The sequence below is a fragment of the Corylus avellana genome, chromosome 5 (assembly GCF_965113065.1).
Source record: "Corylus avellana chromosome 5, dhCorAvel1.hap1.2, whole genome shotgun sequence".
Classification (NCBI taxonomy): Eukaryota; Viridiplantae; Streptophyta; class Magnoliopsida; order Fagales; family Betulaceae; genus Corylus; species Corylus avellana.
The window spans coordinates 27,770,385-27,791,107 of NC_142494.1; the positions used below are offsets into that span (position 1 = coordinate 27,770,385).

Sequence of the window (20,723 nt, forward strand, 5' to 3'; positions counted from 1 at the left end):
AAAAAAAAGGGTTTTAATATATTTTAGGTGGATATTCTTGGTATTTTTTTCATTCCCGTTCTAAAAAATGTAACTATTGCTCAAAATATCTTTTTAATAGAAATCGTGATTTTGTTTTAAATTCGCACTTTTTCAAATAAGCACTCTCTAATCAGCTTATAGAAATCGCATATTTTTTTGCGATTTTAAAATTTGCGTTTTTAAAATCGCAATCCCAAACACCTTAAAGTTGCGATTTGGTTTAAAATCGCAGATTATTTTTTTTAAAAACGCACTCCCAAACGCACCCTAAGTTGAGGAGACTTTGTTATGGTATCTTCCGTAAACCTTGTTGGTGCCTCTTTACTACTATGATTACGTTATATTAATTGACAATCAATTTTGTTTTTAAATAGTAGTAGTTTAATCAGTTGAAAATTATGCCTCATAAAACGAAAATTATTAGTTCGAATTTCTCTTCAAACGACTAACGCGGACATATAAGAAAAAATGGCAGTAAATTTTCTTGACTTTTATTTTAACCCATGTTGTAATCTCAGGAAAAAAAAAATCATTGAAATAACTCTTTTGCCAACTTAAAAAAAAAAAAAAAAATTCATCCTATTAATAAAAATTTTGTATTCATATTCCGTTTGCATTAGGATTAGGGATTTTAAGAAAAGAGAGAATATTGTGTATTTGTTGATGTGTTTTCAATGTTGTTTTTTATTTTAAAAAAATATTTTGATGTGACATAAAGATGGAGGTTTTTTTAAAAAATTATTTATTAAAGTATTTATCTTGAAAAAAAAAAAAGAAAAAAAAAAAGACAAAATAAAATACAAACATCCAAAATATCTTTTGTTGTGTAAAAAGGATGGGGTGGGGGGACACAGGGAATATTGAATATGCTTTTCGGAAGGAAGGTGGCAAGTGTTTACAATCATGACAATTGAAAAAAAAAAAAAAAAAAAAATGACAGTTCCCACGATTTTATATAGAATTCCACTAGTTTCTATCATGCATTCAAAGACATGGGGCTGGACCTACAACCTACGAGGTACTGAATTATATGTTTTTGTTTTCACACACAAATACTTTAATTAACAAACAAATTACAGTTTTGGATAGGTCGTCTAAGTGTTAAATCACTATTTATTTTAAAATTTTAATTCAATCAAAAAAAAAAATCATGAAAACAAGTTTTAAATTCATAATTTTAACTTTAATACTATATTAAATCATCACTTATTTAATAATAATAATAATTTTATTAGTTTAATTAATGCTTTGACATCAAGGGATGGCCACCTTTTTGATTGAAGCAGGTTGAGCCTCCCTAAGTGTCTAGGACCTAGTTGTTCTAAAACAAACACAATTTGACATTAAGATGTAGGCCACACATTTTCATTGCCAAACACCAAAAAAAAAAAAGTACCATAAATCTCAGTTGGAAATTTTATACATTATGATTGTGTTTTCAGAACATGTTTTTAGTGTTTGAGAATTTTGATGCTGGGACTGACCCATGTACCTCCTTCTTGTCTCCCTACAAAACAACATTAATTATGATGTGTTTGAACATTGAGCTTTATATAATATATGGACATCAATTAATTATTTTTTAGCTTGGCTAAAACAAATTTTTTGTGACAATCATTTACTGAAAAGAATTGAGCATCCAACTAAGGATTTACTCCGTTGGTTTCGGCGTAAAAATGGTTTTTTTTTAAAAAAAAATAGTGTTTTTTTTGGTATTAGATGCAACCGAAAATATTAGTCAAATCAAAAATATTTTCAGTTTATTAGGAAAATTTTCATAAAATTGTTTCATATTTTTTTTAAAAAAACTGCAATTTATTTTTCGGGTTTGGGCTTTTTCTTGTCAAATAGTCAAAAATTCACCAAACTATCGGTGGAAGTTGTTAGAAGTCGTTGGTTGTTTTTCATTGTTACTTATTTTTCGTAGGAGCTAAATACCAAAAAAATATTTTTAAGTCCAACAAAAAAAAAAAAAAATTACATTGGTGAATTTGCTGAAGTGGGTGAATTTTCTCATAATTTTGAAAAATCATCAACTATTTTAAAAATATTTAATTAAAATAAAGGATAAAATTATAGCACGAGAAACTCTAATCGAGTCGGAAAGCAGGGACAATCGATCTGTTTACATGGAAAATCACACTAAGACACGTGGGCCTCACCCATGTACCATTATCTATGGGAATTATTGCGCGCTTGAAGTGAATGTACGGTTGGCATATTATTACATATAATAAGCATGCTCGGAAAATTGGATCTATCTAGAAATTTAAATAGCATATATAGTAGGATCACATGCACATGTTTCTTGTGTTTTATATTGTGTTCTTTTCTTTTCTTTTTTTTTCACAATATTAATTAAATAATTAAAATTATTTTTTTAGATTAATTTTTTTAGATAATTGATGATTTACTATAGTATCAAATATTTGCAAATGTCCGAGTTTGAATAGTATTTTTCTAATTTACTTTTTATTTCAATGAAATCAATGAAATCTTTTATGGATTGAGCTTCAATTATGAAAGGCGTGAGGGCTGTGTTTGAATATTATTTGATTGTTTGCGGAAGATAATAAAAGAGTGTTTTCAGGTTCAATGTCATTGTTAATTTGGTGTTCGAAAAATGCAAGGCAGCAGCACTTCTGCACATGTGGTTGAGAAGCTTTTTAGTAGAGTGGAAATTAAACAAATGCTCACCTTTTCTTTTAAGTGGCTACTAGGATGCTTCATGTTTCTTAAAAAATTGAGATTAAAAAAAAAAAAAAAAAAACTTTTGAGTTTCCAAATTATTTGTATACCCTTTTGATCAATTTCCATACAAATGGGCATCATTTTTTTTTTTTAAATAATTTCCAGGGAACAGGGGAGAAGGGGCTATAGACAGGAGCTAAAGTTATGTACACTTAGGGCCTGTTTGAAATTGCGTTTGAGAGGTCTTTTTAACACTCAAAAAGTTCGTTAAAAATAAAAAGTACTCATTTCGTAAAAAAATTAAAAACGTTTTTAAGGGTAAAAAAAACATAAAAATAACTAAAACGCACTTTTAGCAAAAACTTAAAAATGAAGTTTTTGCTCAAAAGTTCTTTTTGACTTAAAAGTTTTATTTCTCAAACGCAATCCCAAACAAGCTCTAAATTGACTCTATAACTTATAGGAAAATAATGCTTCAAGATAGTTCTACAAATTAGCACATCATTTACAACTTAACATCATACCTTCCACCAAATAAAGTGAAGTCTCAACCAAGCCTGTTTGGATCATTGCTACCACAATCATTCATGCATCATATTTAAAATAGGTGCTTATTTCACAAGCTTAAATTCATAGAAATATTGTAACCTTAATCATTTAATTACTATTTTAGTACTATTTTTTATGTGTCGTCTCAAACTTTTCCTTAATAAGTATAGCTTGACATGTATAAAATTTGAATTAAGGAGATAAATTCGAACGCCTAACATTTGCTATGCGAACAAAGATCTGGCTAAACAGGCAGTTAACGTAAAATACAATACACTCTTAAAAACAGAGTCCCAGTTACTAGGAAATTAATGAGTAATGAAGGGAACATCATCACATGTAGGAAGGTATTTGTCCCTAAATCCATTATAAGTGTTCTTGGACATCAAGAAATCCACAATTAATCAATCAAACATGTCTTTGCTTCACTTTGAATTGAAACAAACAGAGAAAACGGTAGAACACCATCTCAATCTAATCTATTTGGCGTGTAAATATTAGCAGACAAATTAAATTACTCATCCAATGGCAATAATGGGAAACAAATCTTATGAATCTAATCCAGTTGGTGAATTTCAACATATTATCAAAATTCATAAGCCAAGAGCCATATTAGGGCCTAGCCTTTAACTCAGGCTTGCTGGAGTCAGCCATTTCCTAAGCCCATAAACTAAGTTTTTTTGGTCTGCTCAAAACCTGGGCCATTATTTATTGGTTGAGCAAATTTTCAGTCTCCAAGTCTCCACTATGATCAGCTCATTCTTTACAATTTTAGAAGATGTGTAGTGTGTGATCTTACATGCACTAAACCTGTGCCAATACTCAGAGATTGTGATTTTGGCAATTTTCGAGAACCCATATAAAGTTTACTTGTCCAAATAAATTTTAGATTGTCCGATTACTTATTCGGACAGATAGATCTTGCGGGCTGTGTAAAAGGTTACTAGATATCCTTGTCCGATACTCAGTTCAATTTCTTGTTGATTTGGACTCTGATGCCCGTGATACACTGGTGGGGGCTGCTGGATTCACCCATTTTACATTGTCCTACTAACACCGATAACAAGCAAAAGAAAAAGAACAGAAAAACCTGGCATGGGAGGTGAGACCATAGACAAAATAGGCTTTGAAATTTTCTTCCCGAATTTTAGGGAATATGGGCAGGGAATGAGAGAGGAGACTTCGAGTTTTGAGGTGTCCAGGCAGCTCGGGGTGCGAGGAACATATGCCCGAACACCTAAGGATTAGAGTCTCCTCCTCTGTCCAAATTTCCTGAAATTTGGCCAGAAAATTTCAGAAAATCTCAATCTGCAAGCACAACCCAACCCAGAGTAAAGAAAAAGAAGAAGGAAAATCAGCTACTTACTGCATATAAACAAACTAATCCTTTATTTTCCCAAAGAAAAAGAAAAAACCTATCCCTTTTTTATTTTATTCATTCATTATATGTTCATCTTTACATGGATTGCCACTTTAATTTGCTCTTGCAATTGCTTTGATACCACTGAAAAAGCAAGCATCTTTTGTTTTGGAGTCCACTAAGAGCTGCCTCTACAATAAATAAAAACACCAAATGAAGATGGAAATAGTGGCATACTTGTTTACTAATTGATTTGTGTTCTTTCAAGTTTCAAGCAAATCTGTTTAATTCACAGAACTCGTATTTAATTTGTAATTACACGTTTAGTTGGTATTGCAGAAGCAATTCATGGAAGTTGATCTTCTAAAGTTGTCAACCTTGGAGGGCAGTGCCTGTCTTGATCTTCTTCATCAACCCAAAAATTTGATCTACAGCTTTTGAAAAACAAGCAACAAGCAATTGTATCAAGAACAGTAAGGAGTGAATACAAGTAACCGACGAGCAGGACCTCCAAGGCCATAGAAGCACTAGGCCTTCCATAAAGGTGATAAGCTCTTACAATCCGGTACCGGAACAAGGCCTCAATAGCAGCTAGACCACAGCTGAGAGGGAGAGCCAACAAAAGAGCCGTTGAATTTGTATTCCTTCTAAGCAACAGAGCCTTATGAATGGCCAAGTAGCCGTTGCAGCTCCCCATCCCAGCCACAACCAAAGCTAAGTTGCATACAACCACCATGTTGGCGAGTATGGTGTAGAAAACAGTTGTGATTACCACCAAAAAAATGGTATTGTTGGAAAATAACACACAGGCTCTAATGGTGTTAAAGGCAGCCATGTTGATGGTCATGTTGAGGATCAAATTGCAGAGGTGGGTTATTAGGAGAGGCTTGTAAAGCGACATAAAAGAGGAAAAAGGAGGTTTGTGGTTGTGGTTGCGGTTGTGGTCACTTAGAGCTTGAATTACAGATGCTTTTGCGATGATAAGGGAGGAGAGTATAAAAGGGAGACTAAGAACATAGCTAAAAATGGTTTGAGAAAGATTCAGATTGAGAAGAGAAACAAATAGCCAAGAGGGAGGAAATCCTGCAGCATGGAAAAGGGATTTGAAGTGAACATGAATGATGGAAGAAGGTGGTGAAGAAGATGGGAAAAGGGCTTGTGATAGGAGAACTGAGGCAGAGAAAGGTAGCATAAGAAGAACTGGTGTGGTGGTGAAGTACTGAAAATCTTTGAGAAAGGTAAAGATTGATAACCTGATGATTTTTCCTGCTCTCTCCATAACTGCAGATGGGGCTTCTTCCATTCTAGTGGGCATGTGAATGGATTTGTACCACAAGTGAAGTGTGATATAACAGAGACACATGGATAATTCTCACCTTATTTTCAACAAATACTATAATGTTCGGCTTCTTAATTTCCTCTAGCCCTCCAACCACCACAAACTAACACAACTGCCAAGGTTGAGATCTTTTCTTCGGGTTCATTATGGCCTAGTATTTGCTCCAACCTACGGCTCCGCAGCTTTAATAAATTACATGTGGATTTAGGTGAGATTATGGCCTCAGATCACAACTGGTGCTGAGTGCTGATGAAAAGATAGACATGGGACGTGCCTCATTCATTACCTGTCTTATCCTACCATTTTGTTTGGTCATTAGTGGATTTTTTGGGATTAACTTTATAAAATTATGGTGGTCTTATCATATTGCCGTTGAAGCACATTCATGCCAAAATGGTGCCTCCATCAAGCACTACAAGTGGTTTTAAATATTTAACAATACAAGCTATTAAAGCCATTTTTCTAGACAGTCGAGTCGGTGACATGGATACTGCAAAATAAAGGATAAATTGTCAGAAAGTCACAAGTTCCAGCGTATCAAAAACACTCTAACACCCAAGTTAGTAAAACTAAATAAAAGGGTAAGTAGAAGAAATGATGTGCGTATACCTTAATGAGGAGATCTTCTCTCATTTTTATAGATTTTTGTTCCTCCCTTTGCTTTTTAGAGTTTTAGGGACTTTCACCAATAATTTATTATTGATGTAGAGATTTCTTCTTGAGAGTATTAAAGATGGGTGCATAGTGAGAATATGTAGTTGACATTTGTTCTCATGTGATTCTTATATACATTTTTAATGGTACCTCACAATTCAAAAGAGTTAAGGACAAATATTAATTTAATAAACGGAATTGAAGGAACTTATTTCCACCTTTTTTTTAAATTTTTTTTTTTTATCCTACTCTATTTTAACAAATAATGATAAAAATTAGTCATGCATACACACAAGAATTTTATACATAACATCAACATCGTTCTTACTGTCATAAATTCCATTAACATCAATTGAATTTCTAATATTTCTAAGCACATTTTTATAATAACTAATTATTTTAAGTATGGGTAATTTTATTTATTCTCATTTACCTTTATATATTTGCCGAAATATCAGCACCTTAGAATTAACCGGGAAAAAATAAATAAGTAAAGGCCTTGCCTACCGTCCCACGTACGGTGGGCGATTATCGTTACAAGAGTCGTCGAATTGGACCAGTCCAAGATGACGACACGTGTTCTTCAGTGGGACCGTGCTCAAACTTCCAAATTAACGGCTGGGATTAGCGCTGTGATCACCAAAAAGTCACAGACGACTTGCCCATCGACATTGTTCCAACCCTGTGCGCCAAGCTTTGCGGTTTCGAACTCTGATCCTCCTCTGCCACCGGTAAAGCTCATCCCCCGTGGCCTACTCTTTACGGTGAGTCTTCCCGTACCCAATCGCTCCCATGAATCTCTCATCTCTGAGGGTCTTTACCATTTTCATATACATACAAAGACACACGTATATATAAGATTTTAACAACTATGTCTTCTAAAGATGATTCAATTTTTGTGTTTTTGATGATTTTGGTTAATGGGTTATGGTTAATTTTCGTTAGCTATTATGTAGATGTGTTTTCGCAGCTCATGAGGCCTTGGAAATCTGTTAATGTTCTGTTTTTTGAATGAATACATGCATATCCGTGTATGTTTGGATGAAAATGTTGTTTAGGTCCATTAGTATGACATGTTTGACGATAAGGTGGTGAAGTCTCTCTGTATTGGGTTGCCTACAAAATCCCAACTGAGAGCTTCAGTAAAAGCACGTAATTTCAGAGAGCCTATTGTTTGTAGGAGACTGAAGATTTCGTCATCTTCGACTCCGTAACTCCAACGCGAGAGAGAGAGAGAGAGAGAGCGCGAGGGATAAAGAAAACGTAGCCTAACAGATCAGTGCCTCGCTCGGTAACGATTATCGTCGTATTGCAATTTTCTTGTTTTTCAATTTTTCGTTTGGGCTTTTGGTTTTAGATTCTCAGATCTGTTTCAGGTAGTGTTTCAAGATAGTGTGTTGGATTGGTGGGTTTTCTTTTTTGTTTGTGGGGATTTTGTGTAATCTTGATTGGGTTATTGGTTGATTTTTATTGCCCCTCTGATTTGTTTGTCTTGCTGTTCATTTTCCGCGAAGATTTTTTTGGGGTGTTTTTGTTAATTTTGCTTATACTAAGCGATGGTTGAATATGGATTTGTTAATCATTTGTTTGAGGTTCGAATGAATCTATAGCATTTGGATGGTTGAATGGATTGATTGAAAAGTAATGCTAAAATCTACTTTTCCAACTATGGTTGGTTTGGTTTGTTTCTGAAAGATTGTGAAAGGTTGAAAGATGTGGTTTTGAGTAGTGAAATTATAAAGAAGAAAGTTATGAGATTTACTGCTGTCTCTAAGAAGTTGGGTTGGGTTTCAAGGTAGGAAAAAAGCTGATTCTAAAGTCGGGCGATCAAGTTTTATTCTTTCTCCCGAGGGCTTTTGAATTATGGCAATTTAGGGTTTTGTTCAGTGGTCCGTTATCTGATTAGGCATATAAATCAACAGATTTTCCGGAGCTTTTCTCTGCATTCTTCTTGATGGATTTTAGTATGAGGCTTTAGTAGCGTATGGTTGAAAACATAGCGTAATTTGGCTCGGTAAAATAAGATGTTGAAAAACTGTGTTCTGCTTGGTTTGTAGTTGTTTTCGCTGAGTTTTGTTTCACAACTATGGCAGCAGAATGCTAGGAAGTCGGTTTTTTGGTAGCTGTGATTTGATATGTAATCTGTTGTCATGGTATCTATGTTGGAATTATTCTTGAAGCACTCACACAACAGCTAACTATACAAATTTTGCTCAATATAAACAGTTATCAGGTTTTTAATTTTCTTGTTTTCTTCTGTTGGATTACTATCATAGACAACCCAAAATGGGTCAGTGATCAAAATCCCCAATTTTTTATATATTTACCCTATGATGTGTTGTTTTCGCTATACACATATTCTAATCTAAAGGTTGGTCATAACAACAAACTATTTTAGAGGAGAACTTCTTGGTGAAGTGCTTATAACCAAGAGAGGCTAAGAATGCTGTTAGAGATTTCCATACCTTGTGGTTGGATGGATCCTTCTGAACTCTGGACTTTGCTTTATTATGTTGACTGTATGTATACACTTGTGCTTGTTGTGGTACAGTGGGAGGTATATCCACTGGTGGCCTTTCCTTGGGATGCCTTTGCCAGAAAAGTTTGTTACTTATAATGTCAATTCTATTTCTCTGCGTGAGTGTGCATGTGTATACTCTTTTGAGTTGTCTTATTTTTATTGAATTTGAAAGATGAATATTTGAAACTTTTTTCTAGGGTTATATTGCTTTCTGATGCCAATGGGCGGGTGACTGATTTTGACTTTTATGCAGTTGTGAGAGAAAGAAAGTGTTAGTTTGTGCTACCCCTTTTTACCGATTTTATGCTGTCACTTTTTATTTATTCATATGTTGATTATGCCATTCTATTTCTTCATTTTGTGTATAATCTTGATTTGATTCTTGAACTTGAATGGTTCAGGTGTTTGTTTACGCGTCCCTAGGATTGATTAAGAGTTGATTTTGATTGATATGGCATCTAGACGCAATGTTCATTACAGCCCTCTTCCTGCTGATGAAGATGATTATGATGGTATTGCAAGAAGACAATATGACGCTCGGTTTGACTATACACCCAAATCCTTTGACAAAATCCCATGGAAGTCCATTGTCCTTGCACTTTTCCTCCTGTCTCTCGGATTATTGCTTCTTTTTCTTTCATATTTCATCTTCACTGGTCACATGGGAGGAGAGCGATCCCAAGCGTACGGCCTTTTGGCACTAGGAGTTCTCTCCTTCCTCCCAGGTATGTCAAAACATTTTTCATTTTACTTTGTTTTTTGTGACAACAAAATGGCTAATGGGAAGCTCTATGTAGATCATGGAGCGTGACTATAATGCACAATTAAAATAAAGAAATTAGAGATAATAATAATAAAAAATGGTGAGAATTCATGGTTTCTGCAGCTTGATGGGTTAACTATGTATGCCCTGTAAAATTCTTTATTCCAAATTATATTTCCTTTTTGATGTAATTCACGCAAGCATAGAAGAAAAAATAACCTTGCACAAAATTGTGATGAGCTTGCCTAATACCTACCGAATGCATTATTTTCTTTATCTGTAAGTTTTATATCTGGGGATGGAGGGAACTTAAGAATACTTTGTGGTTTTGATTTACACTAGTGGTGTAGAATGCTAATTATTGCATCTTTTAAACACTTCTTCTCATGGTTTGCATCAAAATATGATTTTCTTTCCACAATTATTCGACGCTTTTTAAGAAAGTGGAGTCTCTGCCAATTGTGTTAACTGCAGCTTGTGAAGTTGCAACTCTTGGTGATGTTATTGTGCATTAGTCCTTAACTTATTCTCCCTTGCTATCAATTTCTATTGAGTGATGTAAAGAGTCTATCCCCCTCATGGAATGAGACATTGTCAGTGGTCTGTTGTATGCTTGCCCCGTTTGCATGTATGGCACGATTGTATTTCAAGTAATACTTAATTTAAGTAGCTGTTAGTTCTATGGCTGGGGGCCCTAATCCCTTTAAATCATTTGGCACTTCATTCGAAGCATTTTCAAGCCAACTTGGGTGACTGCCTATATGCATTTGTAGACTCTGAATCTGTGGCATCCTGAAGCAATCTTCTTTTCAAGAGCATGTGCTTCGCTTCTTTTTGGTCGACCAAGTTACATAGCCATTAATGCCTCATAGAAATGGAATATTTTTCTCATAGTTTTGACAATTTGGACCTTTTTTTTTTGGTAAATTATATTGAAATATTTGACTCCTCTTTCTTGCACAATTTGGTTCGCATCCTGTGACAGAGAAGGGTATGTTACAACTGAGTTGTGTTTTGATCATTCCGCATGTCTTCCTTTACAAAATTATCTTAGGGTTAAAGCCCCTTTTGTTTATTCACATTTTACACGATAATGAAGCATGAACAATGTTTCTGATTCTTCTGAGTTACTTTCCTAAAGTCTCCATTACATTTCTCAGTAGCTTAATCTATTGACCATCTTTATGTTGATCTTGATTTGTTGCTGCAGGCTTTTACGAGACCCGAGTCGCATATTATGCATGGAGGGGTATCAATGGATATCGTTTCGCTTCCATTCCTGATTATTAGTGCACGTATCTTTGTAATGTTCCTTATGGGGGTGTATGAATGCCATTTTGAGTAGTGACAAAAACAGAAACCTGTTGTATAGAACGACATGCGTATGTAATTTGATTTTGATTTTCAACATGCTTATTCTTCAAATTCCCTCTCTTTTAGGCCGTTTTGGTTTCATTCTGCAAATATGAATCTTGCATCTTGGAGACAACATAAGGCGTGTTCTGATAAGTAAAAATATATATGGTCTGAGCTTCTAGTTTTAGTGAGACAATCTCTCAGCCTCCCCCCTCCTCCCTTTATATGGGTTTCATTTCTGTTTTATGAGCTTTTTTTTTTCCTTTATTTTTCTTTGGTTTTCTTTCTTTCCTCTTTCTGTTGTTGCAAGTTGGTTATCCAGCTCCTCCGCCTTCGCCACCATACACTTGGCTCCTTTCCAGCTTCCTCCTCTTTCCACTATCCATCACCCTCAAGTGGTGAAGCCCATGCGCAATCTGGGTCTCTAAAACTCAGATCCATCTACTCATTCGCATACCTCCAATGCACTATCTGTCGCCACCGGGCCTCTCCTCAACACCAGCTAATAAATCGAAGTCCGCTTAAGTGGTCAGACACTCTTTATGTGAGACTTCGGTTCGAAGCTCATTTTCAAAGGATCTTATTTTGGTTTTTACGGTGTTAACTATCCTACCACGGTCTCGAACTAGCCTTGTTGCCACTGCAGTAGCAAGCAGGCTCTACTATAATCCACATCTACAACCGTCTTTCAGGGTGGCCATTTTCTTGAATTTCTATTAAAGAAACATTATGTTATTTGTTTGTATTTATTCTACTACCATATTTTATGTTTAGGCCTTGTAAACCTTTCTCAATATTAAATAGAAAAAAAAGTAAAAGAAAGAAAGAAAGTTAAAATAGGGTCAAATTAAGGAGAGCTTGTTTCATTGAGGGAATCATGATAGCTTTCTTCTATGGAGCTAGGGCCGTAAACGAACAAACCTACCCGTGAACTCGCTTGGGATCGGCTCGTGCCCGACTCGATTATTAAATGAGTCGTTCGTGAACACGAAACTATACTCGATTGTTAAACGATACATACTCGTATAAAACTCGGCTCGCTCGTTTAAAGTTCGTGAACATACTCGATAGGGGCTCGACTTGCTTATTAGCGCGACTCGTGTATATATATATAACTTATTAAATAATTTATATATTATAAATAGTATTTATGCTTATATAGTATGTAGCATAAATACTAAATATATATAGTTAAAATATTAATAATTTAGTCATATAAGAGCATTCCCAATGGATGAGCCATATTTTTATGTAAAATAGCTTCTCAAAACTCACTTTTATCTAGTTTAGCCAAGCCATTTTTAAATGTCTCTACATCTGATTAGTTATATTTCTATATATTTTATTAAAATAATTTTAAAAGTAAGAAAAATTTTAGGAAAAATAGAACATGCAGAGAAAAAGTAGAAAAATATTTGGGAAAAAGAGAAAACATGTAAGAGAAATAATGAAAAATAAAATCGCTCAATTGAAAAGTGCTGCTACATTTAGCTTCTTTTTTAGCTCTTCCAATCAAATATCTATTTTACATTTTCTTTTAGCTAATCCAATGTAGGGGATTTTGTAAACATTTGAAGAACCATTTTAGATAAAAGTAACATTTGACTCTTCCATTGGGATGACTCTTCCATTAGGAATGCTCTTAGTATAACTATTTATAGTTATACATATAAAGATAGCTAATTGGTTAATATATATATATATATAAAATGTTAGATAATTTGTATATATAATAAACGGTTTTTTTTATCAAAGTTGCCCTCAATTTGTTGGTTGGAAAGTAAAACGTTTTTACTAATATATTATTATTATTAAATTTAATTTAATTTGTCTCATTGGGAAGATAAGTCATTTAAGTTTTTTTTTTTTAATAAAAAAAAAAGTTTGCATTAGTTGAGCAAGCTCGGCTTGGCTCGCCCGACTCAACTCGGCTACTAGGCGAGCTCAAGCTCTGCTCGCACAATGAATTTTTCTTGGTGAGCCGAGCCAAGCTTAAATTTTAGAGCTTGGCATGAGCTCGGCTCGAGCTTGAGCTCGTGAAATTTTTAAATGAGTCGAGCTTGGACAGCCCTAGCTCGCCTAAGCTTGGCTCGTTTACAGCCCTATATAGAGCAGTGTTTAACAGAACACTGGCGTGCATGAACAGTCATGCACGCCAGTGCTCTGTTATTATTATTATTTTTTTACTGTTTATATAATATTTTAATAATATTATATAATATATGAATACTGGCGTGCATGACTGTTCATACACGCCAGTATTCTGTTAATGACTGTTCATGCATGCCAAACGGTGGAATTATTTAGTTGGGTAACCTTTAGAGCAGCCTTACGTGTCAGTGACACACCAGTTGAATTAAAAACCATAATTCAACCACAATACGGACCGTATTTAGCACCATATACATCTACATTTTTTGTAAACTTATACATATACAGTTAAAATACAACAAAAGCATCCACTCCGTCCTTTTATGCCTTTAAATATTACTTTCCACAAATCCCAAAGCATTAAATTTCCGCAAAAAAAATTCGTCCGAGCTATTTAAACTCCCCAATATACCCCCACAAATCCAACAAAATCCCACTTGAGAGCTTCAGTAGAAGCACGTAATTTCAGAGAGCCTATTGTTTTTAGGAGACTGAACATTTCGTCATCTTCGACTCCGTAACTCCAACGCGAGCGAGCGATAGCGAGAGAGAGAGAGAGAGAGAGAGAGAGGGAGAGTGATAAAGAAAACGTAGCCTAACAGGTTAGTGCCTCGCTCGGTAACGATTATCGTCGTATTGCAATTTTCTTGTTTTTCAATTTTTCGTTTGGGCTTTTGGTTTTGGATTCTCAGATCTGTTTCAGGTAGATAGTGTGTTGGATTGGTGGATTTTCTTTTTTGTTTGTGGGGATTTTGTGTAATCTTGATTGGGTTATTGGTTGATTTTTATTGTCCCTCTGATTTGTTTGTCTTACTGTTCATTTTCCGCGAAGATTTTTTTTTTTTTTGGTTTTTTTTGTTAATTTTGCTTATACCAAGTGATGGTTGAATATGGATTTGTTAATCATTTGTTTGAGGTTCGAATGAATCTTTAGTATTTGGATGGTTGAATGGATTGATTGAAAAGTAATGCTAAAATCTACTTTTCCAACTATAGTTGGTTTGGGTTTGTTTCTGAAAGATTGTGAAAGGTTGAAGGATGTGGTTTTGAGTAGTGAAATTATAAAGAAGAAAGTTATGAGATTTACTGCTGTCTCTAAGAAGTTGGGTTGGGTTTCAAGGTAGGAAAAAAGCTGATTCTAAAGTCGGGCGGTCAAGTTTTATTCTTTCTCCTGAGGGCTTTTGAATTTAGGCAATTTAGGGTTTTGTTCAGTGGTCCGTTATCCGATTAGGCATAGAAATCAACAGATTTTCCGGAGCTTTTCTCTGCATTCTTCTTGATGGGTTTTAGGATGAGGCTTTAATAGCGTATGGTTGAAAACATAGTGTAATTTGGCTCAGTAAAATAAGATGTTGAAAAACTGTGTTCTGCATGGTTTCTAGTTGTTTTTGATTGAGTTTTGTTTCACAACTATGGCAGCAGAATGCTAGGAAGCCGGTTTTTTGGTAGCTGTGATTTGATATGTAATCTGTTGTCATGGTATCTATGTTGGAATTATTCGTGAAGCACTCACACAACAGCTAACTATACAAATTTTGCTCAATATAAACAGTTATCAGGTTTTAATTTTCTTGTTTTCTTCTGTTGGATTACTATCACAGACAACCTAAAATCGGTCAGTGATCAAAATCCCCAATGTTTTATATATTTACCCTATGATGTGTTGTTTTTGCTATACATATTTTCTAATCTGAAGGTTGGTCATAACAATAAACTATTTTAGAGGAGAACTTCTTGGTGAAGTGCTTATAACCAAGAGAGGCTAAGAATGCTGTTAGAGATTTCCATACCTTGTGGTTGGATGGATCCTTCTGAAATCTGGACTTTGCTTTATTATGTTGACTGTTTGTGTACACTTGTGCTTGTTGTGGTACATTGGGAGGTGTATCCACTGGTGGCCTTTCTTCGGATGCCTTTGCTAGAAAAGTTTGTTACTTATAATGTCAATTCTTTTTCTCTGCGTGAGTGTGCATGTGTATACTCTTTTGAGTTGTCTTATTTTTTACCCATGTCTATTAAATAGGAAATGGATGGCCCAAATGGGCTAGGCGGCAATGGTCTGGATGTGTTTTTACAAAATTATAAGCTTGGAAAAACACTTGGTATTGGTTCCTTTGGAAAGGTGAAAATCGCGGAGCATATCTTGACTGGTCATAAAGTTGCTGTAAAGATCCTTAACCGTCGGAAAATAAAGAACATGGAAATGGAAGAAAAAGGTTTGTATTATTTCCTTTGAGATACTCTGTTCTGTCTGTATGTACACGATTGTATTGGATCATCTGTTCTTTCAAATGAATCTGTCTCCATAATCTTGGATATTCATTATATTGAATCATAATCATATTTCTATTACTTACCCTAAATACTTTTAACTTATAATTAACTTTCTGGATTAATGGAGACTGTCTGAAATTTGAAAAAGTAAGCGTTATATACTTATTCTGAGGTCAAGATTTGCAGTTGTTTTTCTCCATGGTTGTAGTTACTTTAACTCTTGCATGTATGAATACAAGGATTATTTATTCTTTTTTATTTTTTATTTTTTTTGTCTCTCCATTCATTTTTTCCCTTTAAATTGGTGCAGTGAGAAGAGAAATCAAAATATTGAGATTGTTTATGCATCCTCATATAATAAGACTTTATGAGGTTGTAGACACGCCAGCAGACATCTATGTTGTCATGGAGTATGTGAAGTCTGGAGAGCTCTTTGATTACATTGTGGAGAAGGGTAGGTTGCAGGAGGATGAAGCTCGTAATTTTTTTCAGCAGGTAGGGTTGGCTAATATTTTTCAGATTTTTACTTATCAAAAAAAAAAAAAAAAAAAAAATTTCAGATTTAGACTATCGTTCATTACTCAATTAAGTTAAAGTAGGCTAACCTCTATGCCTTGTGCAGATAATCTCTGGTGTAGAGTACTGCCATCGGAATATGGTGGTTCATAGAGACCTTAAGCCTGAGAATTTACTTTTGGATTCCAAATGCAATGTGAAGATTGCTGATTTTGGTTTAAGCAATATAATGCGTGATGGTCATTTTCTGAAGACAAGTTGTGGAAGTCCGAACTATGCTGCCCCAGAGGTATGGATTTGTGGCAAGTTTTCTTTAGTAAAATTAATTAACTAATGTTTGTTCTTTTTTATTTTTTATTTTATTTTTTATGATTTCAACTTCTGGGGTTACTATCTATGTCATTTCTTAATAGGTCATCTCTGGAAAGTTGTATGCTGGTCCTGAAGTGGACGTTTGGAGCTGTGGTGTTATATTGTATGCCCTTCTCTGTGGCACCCTTCCTTTTGACGATGAAAACATTCCCAACCTTTTTAAGAAGATAAAGGTATTTCTATACTTATAATGAGTAACAAATGTCAGAACAGCTGATTCTGCAATGCTTTTGTGGCTTTATATGGCAGATATTGTTTTAGAAAATTATTGGGCTTTTTAATGCACTCTTTGGAATTCCCTCTTTCAGTTTTTTATCTTTGATCTTAATTTCAGTTTGGCATGCTTAGTGTGTGCTTTGATTTGGCTAACAATACCTGTTCTTGCTTGCATAGCGTGTATTTCAATTTGTACTTGTTTTTAAAGATTTTTCTGTTTCCTTTTATTGGCCTGTATTTTTTTTTCCTGAGGGGAGAAATTTACTTTTAGAGGTATTGATTTAGGCCTTTCTTGTTTTTCTATCATTTCTTTGTGGATAATGGATTTAATCAGCAAAGGTCAATTTAGCTTCAAATGGTTTGAATGTTAATGTTTGTGGTATATCAACATTATGCACTCAACATACGTATAATGGTGCTAATGGTCTCAACTATGGTTCTTGATCTTTATTTTTAACTCATGAAGTGTAGGTTGTAGTGATTTAGATAGCCTTTTTTATGCACCCTATGTACAGAATGCTTCGTCTCTATTAATAAAATTTCTTATGAATTAATCAGAGAAAGTATAGCTCTAAACCATTATTGTTGAACCCAATGCCTGATAACATGGTGTTAAACTTCTGAGGGTGCGGTGCACGAGACCGGCGTTTACTCTGCAGGGGTGGGTCCGAAGGGCCCTGCCTTGGAGAGGTTCCCCAACATAAAGAAAAAAAAAAAAAAAAACTGAACTATAATGTTAGTCGACTGGCATTTGATGCTGAACATTAGCTTTTGTGTCACCTATATACCATAAACAGGACTGTGAATCTGATATGTAGAGTAGCCTCATTCAATTTTATGTAGAAGATTAGAAACTTTGCCTTTACTGGTATTATTGTTTTGTTGTGGGATTTACTTCATGTGCACTGGTTGAGTGATAAGTCCAGACTCAGTGCTGTGCTTTTCTTCCAAATTAGAGTCATGCTTTAAAGGATCCACAGTATTTTGAACTGATGTCATTTTGTCCTTTAGGGTGGGATATACACTCTTCCCAGTCATTTATCATCTGGTGCAAGAGACTTGATCCCAAGGATGCTTGTGGTTGACCCAATGAAGCGAATGACCATTCCTGAGATTCGCCAGCACCCATGGTTTCAGGCTCATCTTCCACGTTATTTAGCTGTGCCCCCACCAGATACAATGCAACAAGCGAAAAAGGTTTGTAGACTCACTCGATTGCATGTTTTGATTTGAGTTATAATAACTTAGAGTTTTGTTTTTAATCAAAAGCCTGCTAAATGGCCTTCTTTTTGTGTAGATTGGGAAATTGCTTACTTTATTGATCCATTTGTGGTGTTATAAAATTTTCTGACAATTGGGAAACATACATGTTATGTTGTGTGTGGTATTTGTTTTATTATAAGCTTGGTATTTAATTCTGCTATCAACACACTTCTTTGCAGATTGATGAGGAGATTCTACAGGAAGTGATTAAGAGGGGATTTGACAGGAGCCAACTGATTGAATCTCTTCGCAACAGAATACAAAACAAGGTTTGGACGTTTTCAGACTAATATTTTCCTTTAATTTTCTAATGGTGTCTTATTTCTCGCAACTTATTTCAGGCTACTGTTGCATACTATTTGTTATTGGACAACCGGTTCCGTCCTTCCAGTGGCTATCTTGGAGCTGAGTTCCAAGAGACTATGGTTAGTCCGCTCTTTGTTAAGTTACTCTATGATCATAAAGGGTTCATTAGCATTTTTTTTTCCTTTGATAAAGTTATTTTGAGCCTCCTGTGGTCTATCAGATGGCAGTTCTCTGAGTTTGTTGTGAATGTATTTCCATTTGAAATGGGCCCAACCTTGTAGATTGCCTTTTTGAACTGCCTCAGGGATAATAGTAGACCATTATACTGTTAACTAGTTATATTCTCATTGGCATGGATGTCTATTTATTGAATGTATATACTGTTTTGGAAGTTGTATACATCTAGTTGATTAGTAGTTAGATATTTTCTTTATTATACATATTTCCATTTGATTAGGAATTGTATAGATGTTACTTGGTTTTATATATTTTGCTAGGATTGTGGTTTCAATCGTACGCATCAAAATGAGGCTGTTGCTTTGCCTGTTGGGCACCGCCTTCCAGGATATATGGAGTATCAAGGAATGGGCATGAGATCACAGTTTCCTGTTGAGAGGAAATGGGCTCTTGGACTTCAGGTTAGTTTTTAAGCTATTTTTTATGTGGGAATATGACTCAAATTGCCCCGCTATGCTGTTTTATATTGTTACTTTTGTTATTTAGTTTGCTATTAAGCTCTGTGAGTAGTTTCTTCTTGGTTTCTTCTTGGGTAGTATCATTGATACAGTTAGTCCGGTCAATAGAAGTTGATTGCTTGGCATGTCAAAAAGGTCAATTCTTCCATCCGAATAATGCCTTGCATTTGAGAGACAATGATGTGTTTCAATGTTTGGGATTATCTGTTTGGATTCATTACTGGCCTAAAAAGTCTAGGAAATTATTTGAGCCAATCGACTGCATTGCAAGTAAATAGTGGTAGCAGAGTGAATAGTTTTTCCTGATCATTGATAAAACAAAAATGTGTGCTTATATATTATTCTTTGATGTATTTATTGTCTTCATTTTGGCAGTCCCGAGCTCATCCTCGTGAAATAATGACAGAAGTCCTTAAAGCTCTGCAAGAACTGAATGTGTGTTGGAAGAAGATTGGGCATTACAACATGAAGTGCCGGTGGATACCAGGCATTCCTGGTCGGCATGAAGGCATGATGAACAATCCTGTGCACAATAATCATTACTTTGGCGATGAATCTACCATCATTGAGAATGATGGTGTTACCAACTCCCCAAATGTCGTCAAGTTTGAAGTGCAGGTAATTTGCTCTGCTGCAGTGTTCCTGTCTATAATCGTGATTTCTCTGTGCTTGGATACGTGAGAATGGGATACCGTACAAGCAAGCATTTTTCTTAAAAAAGAGAGCAAAAAATAATAAAAGAGGCAGTTGAATGGACCAGTTTTTGTTATCCTTTCTGCTTATACCTCAAGTATGATTTTAGACGAATCCAATTTGCATAGAGCTATTTCCCCCCAAGTGTAGTGCTGATATATATATATATATATATTTTCTGCTCTCGTCTTACCAGCTCTACAAAACTCGGGAGGAGAAGTATTTGCTTGATCTCCAAAGGGTCAATGGCCCGCAGATTCTCTTCTTGGATCTTTGTGCTGCTTTCTTAGCACAGCTCCGAGTCCTCTGAAGCAAGAAGGCTAGGCTCACAAGAAGACATTTGCCAGCGATGCTTGTGAATAAGAAATTTGCAATGTATATAAACTAGCCTTTCAGTTTGGTACCTTTTTTACCCCGGTCTTTTTTCGGGTGTAGTTCGAGCCAATCTTCTCACTACCGGTATTGGCCCGCTCATAATCTGGGCTTGCTCATAATCCGGGTTTTGGCTCAAGCTGCCTTTCCCTTGGATTTTCCTTAAATGTTATGCGCCCTGGTTGGAGAACCTGTCATTCCGGTGGAAGATGCTTCATACACGATTCGTGCCATTGATGTTTAGCCAATCCGAATCATATTTGGACTCACTTTTATACTTGTATTGTAAAATGTATCTTCATGTTCTATTGATGATCCATTCCTGGCAACTGATGTTTTTGAAAGACCACTTATCTCTCTTCCATTTCACTTTACACAGATTTGCTAATGTTCTCCGGTCATGCAAAAGTTTGGTTCGTATAAGCTTATTCATTTCTCACCCAAAGCTGATGGGCCACATCTAGTACTTGCATTGAAAAAAGAAAAAAAGAAAAAAAAAAGGTCTATTTACAGTCTTGGTGCATTGAAAGATCAGAACATCATAGAACTAACATATGTGATTGCGATCAGCTCAGTTTATGTCGCTTGTAGCTATAATCAATCCAAGTCAC

At 35.1% G+C, this 20,723-nt stretch overlaps 3 protein-coding genes across 6 annotated transcripts; 2 read left to right on the forward strand and 1 right to left on the reverse strand.

Moving 5' to 3' along the window:
- Positions 1 to 4,372: 4,372 nt before the first annotated feature.
- On the reverse strand, positions 4,373 to 6,023 carry LOC132182856 (uncharacterized). Of its 2 annotated transcripts, none has more exons than XM_059596212.2 (2): positions 4,999 to 6,023; positions 4,373 to 4,533 (listed from the first exon to the last, which is right to left on the reverse strand). In XM_059596212.2, the coding sequence occupies exons 1-2, from the start codon at positions 5,982 to 5,984 to the stop codon at positions 4,506 to 4,508; spliced, it is 1,014 nt and encodes a 337-aa protein (XP_059452195.2). In that variant the 5' UTR covers positions 5,985 to 6,023; the 3' UTR covers positions 4,373 to 4,505. The 2 variants fall into 2 exon arrangements, with proteins under 2 accessions (XP_059452195.2, XP_059452194.2); XM_059596211.2 differs by lacking the exon at positions 4,373 to 4,533 and adding an exon at positions 4,728 to 4,812 and having other exon boundaries at positions 4,941 to 6,023.
- Positions 6,024 to 7,258: 1,235 nt separating this feature from the next.
- LOC132183359 (transmembrane protein (DUF872)) lies at positions 7,259 to 11,323 on the forward strand. Of its 3 annotated transcripts, none has more exons than XM_059596790.2 (4): positions 7,259 to 7,378; positions 9,333 to 9,406; positions 9,537 to 9,860; positions 11,109 to 11,323. In XM_059596790.2, the coding sequence occupies exons 3-4, from the start codon at positions 9,587 to 9,589 to the stop codon at positions 11,186 to 11,188; spliced, it is 354 nt and encodes a 117-aa protein (XP_059452773.1). In that variant the 5' UTR covers positions 7,259 to 7,378; positions 9,333 to 9,406; positions 9,537 to 9,586; the 3' UTR covers positions 11,189 to 11,323. The 3 variants fall into 3 exon arrangements, with proteins under 3 accessions (XP_059452773.1, XP_059452770.1, XP_059452769.1); XM_059596787.2 differs by lacking the exon at positions 9,333 to 9,406 and adding an exon at positions 7,795 to 7,886 and having other exon boundaries at positions 7,260 to 7,378; positions 9,534 to 9,860; XM_059596786.2 differs by lacking the exon at positions 9,333 to 9,406 and having other exon boundaries at positions 7,261 to 7,378.
- A 2,498-nt stretch (positions 11,324 to 13,821) lies between these two features.
- On the forward strand, positions 13,822 to 20,461 carry KIN11 (SNF1 kinase homolog 11). Its single transcript, XM_059594011.2, has 11 exons — positions 13,822 to 14,007; positions 15,429 to 15,621; positions 15,990 to 16,174; positions 16,302 to 16,484; positions 16,609 to 16,740; positions 17,795 to 17,980; positions 18,226 to 18,315; positions 18,388 to 18,471; positions 18,850 to 18,990; positions 19,423 to 19,665; positions 19,937 to 20,461. The coding sequence occupies exons 2-11, from the start codon at positions 15,432 to 15,434 to the stop codon at positions 20,048 to 20,050; spliced, it is 1,548 nt and encodes a 515-aa protein (XP_059449994.1). The 5' UTR covers positions 13,822 to 14,007; positions 15,429 to 15,431; the 3' UTR covers positions 20,051 to 20,461.
- Positions 20,462 to 20,723: the final 262 nt, after the last annotated feature.

Bases quoted from the DNA above. Each gene is read 5' to 3' on its own strand.
- LOC132182856 (XM_059596211.2), bottom strand. From the start codon at position 5,984: ATGTGTCTCTGTTATATCACACTTCACTTGTGGTACAAATCCATTCAC.
- LOC132183359 (XM_059596790.2), top strand. From the start codon at position 9,587: ATGGCATCTAGACGCAATGTTCATTACAGCCCTCTTCCTGCTGATGAA. The intron at 9,861-11,108 runs GTATGTCAAAAC...TTGTTGCTGCAG, and splicing joins AGTTCTCTCCTTCCTCCCAG to GCTTTTACGAGACCCGAGTC.
- KIN11 (XM_059594011.2), top strand. From the start codon at position 15,432: ATGGATGGCCCAAATGGGCTAGGCGGCAATGGTCTGGATGTGTTTTTA. The intron at 16,485-16,608 runs GTATGGATTTGT...ATTTCTTAATAG, and splicing joins CGAACTATGCTGCCCCAGAG to GTCATCTCTGGAAAGTTGTA. The intron at 17,981-18,225 runs GTTTGTAGACTC...ACTTCTTTGCAG, and splicing joins CAATGCAACAAGCGAAAAAG to ATTGATGAGGAGATTCTACA.